Source organism: Dromiciops gliroides, chromosome 3 (assembly GCF_019393635.1).
Source record: "Dromiciops gliroides isolate mDroGli1 chromosome 3, mDroGli1.pri, whole genome shotgun sequence".
Lineage (NCBI taxonomy): Eukaryota > Metazoa > Chordata > Mammalia > Microbiotheria > Microbiotheriidae > Dromiciops > Dromiciops gliroides.
The window spans coordinates 657,505,734-657,514,457 of record NC_057863.1 but is presented as its reverse complement, the minus strand read 5'-3'; the positions used below and the strand labels follow the sequence as shown (position 1 = coordinate 657,514,457).

The 8,724-nt window shown below is 56.2% G+C and overlaps 1 protein-coding gene across 1 annotated transcript; it reads right to left on the bottom strand.

Moving 5' to 3' along the window:
* Positions 1 to 1,611: 1,611 nt before the first annotated feature.
* On the bottom strand, positions 1,612 to 8,016 carry MAMSTR (MEF2 activating motif and SAP domain containing transcriptional regulator). The gene is given in 11 exon segments (XM_043999018.1): positions 1,612 to 3,731; positions 3,927 to 3,984; positions 4,105 to 4,209; positions 4,556 to 4,792; positions 5,242 to 5,356; positions 5,626 to 5,801; positions 6,109 to 6,239; positions 6,794 to 6,848; positions 6,850 to 7,004; positions 7,350 to 7,436; positions 7,838 to 8,016. Coding segments are annotated over 10 exon segments (1,380 nt in total). The 5' UTR covers positions 7,408 to 7,436; positions 7,838 to 8,016; the 3' UTR covers positions 1,612 to 3,441.
* Positions 8,017 to 8,724: the final 708 nt, after the last annotated feature.

Below are 8,724 nucleotides of genomic sequence, written 5' to 3'. Positions count from 1 at the left end.
CCAAATTTTGGTGAGTGTTTGGAAATAGTAAATCAGCATGAATGTGACAAAAAACTCAACTAAACCAGGTTCTGGGATATCTTCCCAGGTGTGGATCACAGAGCCCAAGGGAAAGGCAGCCTCGGATTGATCACACTTAGGAGAAACCTACCAATATCTGAATGACTGATAGATGGAAGAACAGCCCAGAACCTGCCTCTTGATGTAATCAGGGAATATGGGACAAAAGACCCCAACATTTGGATGGATGAACAATTGCCACTTGTCCCTTGAAAATGAAGAAGTAACAGGCATATTTTAGATAGATGCAGGAGTGGTGTGTATATAGCAAAAAGGAATGTAGTTTTGAAGTGTGAAAAAAATGGATTCCTTTTTGCTATATACACACCAATTCTATGTCTATCCAAAGGTTAACTTTTCTATGATAGTCAATTTGGGGAAACAGAGATAGGACCAGGGACAAAGGTCTGGGGATTTTGTCCTCAACTAAGTCACTACTAGATGTAGGAAATCTAAAATCAAGGTATTGTCAGGAAAACAAAAAACTATATTTTAACTGTGGACAAACTGGCCATTAATTTGTTCATTTCACTTGCAGGGATAACCATCATTGGGTTCAGAGAAGCTCATCTAACCATTGTCAGTAAATAAGCAAGTACAAGAGGTCTGTTTGTTTTCACAGACTGAAGCAAGGTTTGGAGACAGAACTAAAAACTCACTTTGTTATTCAGAAAATATTGGAGAAACAATATTCTCTGCAGGATGCTCACAGGTAAGGTATCTATGTTGATGAGACAATTACATGACAACCACATAAAGCCTAGTAGTGTATCCAGGACTTAGCACAGTCAAGTGCTACATGGTGGGGGCTGCTTAGCTTAATAGATAACTTGTTGACTTGAGATGGCTTGTAACCAGCAATCACTTGATGGGAAGTAAGGAGTGGCTATATTGAATCATCGACCTAGGACTATTGAAACAGCGTGATCCAGGATCAGCAAAGAGATGTTGCTTGGAGAAAGCCCTGAATTGTGCTTGGAACTGAGGAGGACTGCAGCCAGAGAATAAGATGGTGGAAGCCACCCCCACCCAAGTCCAGACAACTCTAGCCTGGCTTCTTTAGTCAGAGGGGAATAGTAGGGAGCAAGGATTAGCTAGATTTTGTCCCAACACCCCAGTTTTGGGAGAAAGCAGCCCTGCCCCCCCTCAATTCCCTTAAAACCCCACACAAACAGAATTTCCAACAGGAAGCTTCTCTTATCCCCCAGATTAGCAAGGCCCTTTGTCTTGGAACTTCAAGGAGTACTTTGCCCTTCTTTTGGTTTTGCAGGGCAGTGAGGGTTAAGTGACTTGCCCAGGGTCACACAGCTAGTAAGTGTCAAGTGTCTTGAGGCCAAATTTGAACTCAGGTCCTCCTGAATCCAGGGCCAGTGCTTCATCCACTGTGCCACCTAGCTGCCCCCTATACTTTGCCCTTCTTAAGTAATTGGACAATAGAGAATACGCAGTGTTGGTTCTAGAAAAACCCAGAGCAAAACACACACACACACACACACACACACACTTCTAGAAAGATACAAGTAGAGACAGAAACACACCCATTGGGTTGCTATTCATTGCATTCAATCCAACAATCAGGTTCCTACAGTGTTGGGCAGGCTCTGTGCTGGGCACTGGGCACCCAGAGACAACCTTGAAACCTTCTTTGGGGTCTAGGAGTCTACAAGGAGTGTGTCATAAATGCCTTGGGAGCTGGAGAGTCCCCCTCCCCGGGCTCTTCAGACTTCCTGGATTCTACCTTGGAAGCAGGACAGGGTGGGGCTTATTGTTCAGCTGTGCCTTGAAGTATGATGATTATCTCTGGTCCCTTCCAATTCTGGGTGACCCAGGGTGAGTGTGAGAGCTCCCTAAGGGCAGAGACCCTAAACTTCAAGACTTCCTCAGCCCTCATTGTGAAGTTTTGCCCACAGTGAGCCCTCATTTAAATGCTGGTTGAGTTCAATTGAACTGAATCCCTATTAGGCTAAGGTCCCTAAAGGCAAGCAGCTGGCTTTGCCGCCTTGATGTTTTTGTTTCCCTACTTTCTAGTCTTGTATTCTGCACACAGCAGGCACTTAATAAATGCTGGATAGCTTGAATTGAATCCCCCTACTAAACTTGGCACATTAGTAGAGAGATTTTTAATTCCAGGAGTTCTCCACACCAATGAAATCACAGGCTCAGAATGAATGGAAAAAGCAAACAAACCCTAAATTCTCAGGTATATGTTAAGTAGTGAATGGGCGAGGTGGTCCACTGTGGGAGCTCCCTCCCATGGGTGGCTTGGGCTGATGTGCTGATGCCACCTTCAAGGTCACCAGCAACTGGCTCTCCTGCTGGGCAGAGTACACAGTAGAAGCCTCCATGGGTTTATTCACTGATGAAAATATTGAGTCCCCACTGGAAGCTCCCTTCCTGCTGCAACCAGGAGTCATAACCCCGAGTGTCTTGATATAGGCTGGCCTCAGGAACCTGGACAATTGTCCCCAACCTACCAGACATGGTCCTGCCTATATGGGCAGAGACCTCCCCATACCCCTGGGGAGGCATGAGGGGTTCTGGGGTTCTGATTCCAGGAATGATGGGCAGCGGTACACTCAGGAGCAGACACCAGGAGGCTGAGAGCCTGGATCCACCTGGGTCTCTGTACTGCCTCCCCTTCCCTCCTGAATATTGAAGCTTCTGAAAAGGAGGGTCTGTAACCTTTAGTTCTTATTTTACTGAGGCCCAGAGAGGGCAGTTGTCTCATCCAAAGTCACAAAGTGAGTCTAAAACCACAGATTCTGAAAGGCAGAGAGAGGTTTAGAATCTAACTCTCTCATTTTAAAGATGGGAAAACTGAGTATGAGATTCAGGAATTTCCCTAAGGGATGTCCGCGGTTCAGTCTACAATCATCACACCTGAGGCAGGCCAAGTGCTGGGAATTGGCCAGACTGGTGCTCACACTTTAGGGAGGAAAAAGATGAATGTTTGAGTCTGCTAAGAAGGGGGGGGGGTGTTCCTCAACATCACTTGTCCCAGACCCCCAGTGTGGGCAGGGAGAGAGAGACCTTGAAAAGGATTTGGGATTTAAGCCCCTCAATGTTAGGTCCTTCTCTCCATTCCTCAGGGGCCCTGTGAAAGCTGGCCCATTTCTGTAGCTCTGAATTTGTCAGGGACTCTTCCTCGGTTTCCCCCTCATTTCTCCTCCCTCTGTGTCTCTGCCATTCTGCATGTTTTTGTATTTCTCTCTGTGGAAATGGAGTGTTTTCTCTGTCCTGGTTTATGTCCTAACTCTGCCAGTGTTTGCTTGTGACCGTGAGTGTGTCTGTGAGTGTGTCAGGACGTGTGTGGCCATTTCGGTGTCTCCTGGTCCGTGGGTGTCCCCGTCCTCGGCAGGGCCCCCTTCCTGCAGGCTCCCATCACCACTCGTCCACCCCCAAGTCCCAGAGTCTGCTGGTCCCGGGCTCTGCAAAGTCGGTGCAAAAAATGCTGGGGGCCGGGCCGGAGCAGTCCAGAGCCGGGCTTCCGGTCAGAGCCTCCAGCCAATCTGCCGCCTCCAGAGGACGCCCTGGTCCCGGCGACGGAGAGCTGGCAGGGGACGGAGGCCAGGAGGAGAAGACTGAGGACAGGCCTTCGGAGCCCGGCGGTGGGGACGGAGAAAGGAGGTCGAAGGAGCCCGGGAAATCCAACGGGGGTGGTGGCAGAGCTTCTGAAAGGAGCAGAGGAGGAAGGGGAGGAGGCTGTCAGAGCCTGGAGGTGCCCCTTGGGCGAGGGACCTGGCCTCCAGCTCCCTTGACCTCTTCCCCCTCCCCAGCCTCCATCACGGCCTCCGCGCCCGAAGTCCACGAGGCCGGCCCCACCCCTCACGCAGCCCCGCCCCCGCGGTCCCGGCTCCATTTCTCACCTGCAGGCAGCTCCAGAGGCTCGTCGAGAATGTCTTGGATGGAGTGATGGGGGATGAGCTGCGGTGGGGGGAAGGGAGGGAGGAGGTGAGAAGGGGCCCCGCACCCCTGGCCTTGGTCCTCCCCCTCCCTTCTCCCCTCTATCCCTTCCCCTCCCCATTCTCTCCCAGCCCCGCACACCTGTGCCCGGCGGATGGCCTCCTGAAGCTCTTCTTCCAAGGACAGGACTCGGGGCGGGGCAGGAGGAGCAGGCGGGGCCTCGGCGGTAGCGGAGCGGGGCCAGGGCTGAGGGGATGGGCAGAGAGCTCAGCCCCGCCCCTTGGCCGTCAGTCCTGGCCCCGCCCTTCTCCTCCAGCCCCTCCTTTAGCCCGCCCCTTCTGCTCTTTCTCCTTTCTCCCGCCCCCGCCAGTCTCCCAGCCCATTCCCCTCCTGGCCCCGCCCCTCAGTTTGCCCTTCCCCTACTCGTAGCCCCTCCCGTTTCCCGTCTTCTGGTCCCTCCCCTTTCGACGCCCCTTTTCCAGCCCTTGTGGGGCTTCTCACATGTTCCCTTCCTGGTCTCTCCTCTCTCCTGCCCCGCCTTTCCCAAGCACCTCCCTCCTTTCCTGCCCCCTTCCCTCTTCCCAGCACTCACAGACTTTCCGGCTGTTCTAGCAGGGGCCTGGGGCTCCGTCCGAGGTCGCGGACGAGACCTGGGCTTCGAGCTGGAGCTTGGACTGGGACGGGAGCGGACCCCGGGGCTCCGCACCGGCCGCTGCAGTTGGGCCTGCCTGTCCCGGGCCCCGGGCGCCCGCAGCCGCTCCAGCAGAGCCGGTTTGGGTCCGGACACCGGAAGGCCCCGCAGGCGGAGCTGCTGGCGGAGCTCCGATACCTGCGGGCAGGCAGGCGCATCGACTCTGAGGCTGGGGATGGGGCGACTGGAAGAAAGACGCCGGGGGAGGGGAGGAAGGGTTCCGAGGGGGAGGGGGAGCCTGGGACCTCGCGGGGAAGGCTGGACGAAGGGAGTCCCGTCCCCGAGGGAGCTGGGCTGGCACAGGGGAGCCTGGGCCCTCGATGGGGAGGCTGGACGAAAGGATTTCTGGAATTGTCGTCTTGGGAGCTGGGTTGGAAGAGAGGACGCCTGGGGCCCTGTGGGGAAGACTTGAGGAAGGGACGTTGGGGCCCCCAGGGGCGGGGTTGAGAAGGAACATTTGGGACTCAAAATCGGGCGAGAGAGCCTGGAGCCTCAAGCAGAAGGAACTGCCAGGGGGACACCTGCTCTCCCAAAGGGGCCTCAGCTTGGGGATTCATGAAGCGGGGTCTCATTTCCCTCCAACTCACCGTCAACTCCTCCAGTCGGAGGGTCTGAAGCTCTAACTTGGGCTTAGGGGCCACTGGTCGGGGGATCTCCGGGGGTGCGGGGCTGTCCTGGAGACCTGGTCTCGATCCCCAAGCCCTGCAGTGCGTAATGGAAGATTCCAGAGTCGGATCCTGGGAGAGAAGGGTTAATCCCCTTCGGAGCCGGGACCCCCAATTAAGGAAAGAGAGAGGCCCTGGAGCCCCTTGGGGGTCTGGATTGGGCGAGGTGCTTCTGAAGACCGTCTGGATGCAGGGAAGGTTGGCACCTTAGGAGCTAGGACACAGAGGGGCCGTGGGGCATGGGGAGGGGGGGATTGTCTCACAGTGTCCCAGGGCTGCTGGGCCGAGCAGAGGACGGAACTTCACCTGAGCAAAGACAGGTCCTGCTTGTGCTCTGGGAGCTGCCCATCCTCCCTGGAGGGGCTTTCCTGGGCCGGCGCCGCTGCCCCTGGCCCTCCCCGGTGCTCGGGGGGCACATACGCGTGGTACTTGAGTGCTTTCAACCTGGGCCTGGGCTCCCTTTGCTGACTATCTCCTTTGGCCTGTCAAAGCATTTCCAGTCCAGATTAGGCGCCCTCCCCTCAGCCAGAACTACACTTCCCATGAAGCCTCTGGCCAAAGCCCTGCCTAATTCTCCCGAGTCGGTCTTGAGGCATGTTAGGAGTTGTAGTCCAGAGAGCATTCCTCGGTGGGCAGGTGGGCAGGTGGGGAGCCGCAGCGCACACACGCCAACACAGACGCCCCAAAGGAATTCGAGCATCAAGTCTTGGAGCTAAAAGTTCGAGAAGTCCGCCAAACCCCATGTGTCGGAGGGCTGCAGACAAAATGACTTCTCGGTCCCTAACTCACCTTTTTCAATGACACTCCAGAAAACGGGAGGGTTGCTGGACTGGGTTTGGGGACCCCAGAGTTACAGAACAAGGCCGAGGAACTGGTGATGGCGGCTTGGTCGGGGGCTGGGGCCGAGATCCAGGGGTCCACTGTAGGAAGAAAGGATGAGACAGAGACCTAAGGAAGGGATGAAGTAGCCCTCATCCCCCCCCCTCACCTTGCCTATTGAAATTCACCCCATTGTATTCCCTACCACCAGTCTAACCTCCACACTGTTGTCCAGTGGATATTCCTAAATCATCGATCTGATTCTGTTCCTGCCCTGCTCTAGGACTTCCAGTGGCTCCCTATCTGGGATCAAATACAAATATTCTCTTTGGCATTTAAAGCCCTTCCAAGTGGGGTTCCAGCCTCCCTTTCCAGGCACCTTTCACATTAGTTCTCCCCATGCTTTCTGATTATCCTAAATTAACCTAATTAAGCTAAATTAACGCTCTTTGTTTTAATCTAACTCCCCAGTGATACAGGAATCTGCCTAGTCTACAACTGGGACTAAGTAACTTGTTTGGACTGGATTGAAAAATTTGGTGGTGGGGCAGGGGCTAAGAAGAGGCACATCTGGGTACTTGAAGGGGAAGGAGAACAGAATTTGGAGTTTTAGTGTCTGAGTCTGAATGAGAAAGGGAGTCGGGTAAGAAGCTACCTGAATCCCTAGGTGGAAAAGAAGACGAGGTGAAAGAAGGCTGTGTTCCCCCGGGGGGCAGGAGCTGGGGGCAGGCGCTGGGGTCCCGTGGAGCCATTACTGGGGAGAAGGGCTGAATGACTAGAAGCCTGCGTCCCAGCCGAGGTCTGGTCGGGCTTCTGTCCACTCTCACGCTGGTCCTGGGATCTCCGGTGTATACGGAGCTGGAGGACTGAGGGAAAGCCAAGAGCCGGGTCAGGGCCGCCCGGCCCCGCCCCCCCACGCTCAAGTCCCCCTCCCGACTTCTGTGAGCCCGAAGGTCAGCCGGGAACCAAGCCTGGGCTGAATGGTTGGGGGGAGGGAGAAGTCCCTTTGCCACAGCTTCCACTGCAGAGCCTGGGACACAGGCCCCTTGCACACGACCTCCTGGCACCTGTATTCCCCTCCCTAGATTCCCTCCCTTCCCCATCTCTGGCACACTCACTCCCTCAGTCCCCTTGCACACTCAGGCCGTGCACCGATCTCCCCGTGCACCCCCATTTCTGCACAAGCGGGCCTCCGGGCTAGATTCCCTCACCGGAGCGGAACTTGGAGCGGATGAGCTGGGAACACTGGGCCGAGGCTACGAGGGTCATGGCCAGGAAGAGCGTGGAGAGGAGCTGGTCTGAAAGGCGGGGGGTGGGGGCCCCCCGGAGCGAGCAGAGGGTCAGACAAGAGGGCCGAAGCGGGCGGGCGTTATTCACGCGGAGGGATAAGGAACTCTTCTTGGCCCCCCCTGGTGTCCGGGACGTCTAGGTCCCGGAGGGAAATAGAGTTTGGGCGGAAGAAGCAACAGAAAATTTGCGACCTGGGAGCTTTGCTAAGGAGGGAGTAGAGAATGGATGGGAGTTAGAGAGTAGTATGCCCAGTCCTTGAAGAGCCCAGTCCCTGATGCCAAATTCCGGGGTGGGGACTGTGGATCTGAACTCCTGGGTCCCTGAGGACACAGGGACGGGGCGAGGGGTTTAGGAGCAGGGAAAAAATTAGGACGCCCTCTCCCTCGAGAAAGGTTGGGGGGCATCTCACCAGGTGGAACCAGGGCCGCTGGAGTGCAAAATATCTAGCCGGGTGCGACGGCAAGGCTTGAGACCCCAGGCCCCACCCTCTCAGGCCAGACCCGCTGTACTCCGCCCCTTCGCGACTGTCCCGGGTCCTCCAGAAGAGACTTAGTAGTTACTTGTCTACGGGGTGCTCTGAGGGGATGGGGGGTCAGGGTGGGGACGGGATGGGGGTAGGGAGGGGGTGGGGGGTGGAAGGCCTGGACGCCTGGGTCCCGAGGCTGCCTTACTCCGTGTTCTGACCCTGCTGCCGGGGGTAAGGAGGAAGGCATTGGGGTGGCCGAGAAGGGGGAGGGGAGAGGGCTGGGGCCGCCAGGGATGGACAGTCGCAGGTGCGGGGGCGCGGCCCCCAGCGGGAGCCACCTGTTGTTAGCTTTTTCCCTGACGCTGCGCTGGGTGTCAGGTTCGGGGGAGAAGAGAGTTCAAGCTGGGGCCTGGGACGCCGGGGTCCCCTAGGGACTGGGGCTGAAAAAGTGGACTCTTGGGTTCCCGGGGTTGAGGGAATGGCCAGAGGGACCCCTGTGGTGGTTCCGAAGTTAGCGGAGGGGAGGCCCGAGTTCCTGAGAGGGTGACTCTGAGAGAGGGTAGTCTCTGAATGGGCGAGGCTCGAGGAGGGAACTCCAAGATTCCCCAAAGGAGCGGAGCGGGACCCTTGGGTCCGGAGGGGTCTGGGCTTGGGATCAGAAATTCTTGGATCCCCGAGGGGGATGAGGCTAGAGAGACCCCGGGGTTATCCAAAAGGCGGCGGGGAGGGGAGGAGGGGAGGGAGGGATCCTTGGGTCTCCCAGGCCTGAGGAAGTGTCTAAAGAATCTTCAAGGCAGGGGGAGGGAACTGCTGAGCCTCAGGGTAGGGGT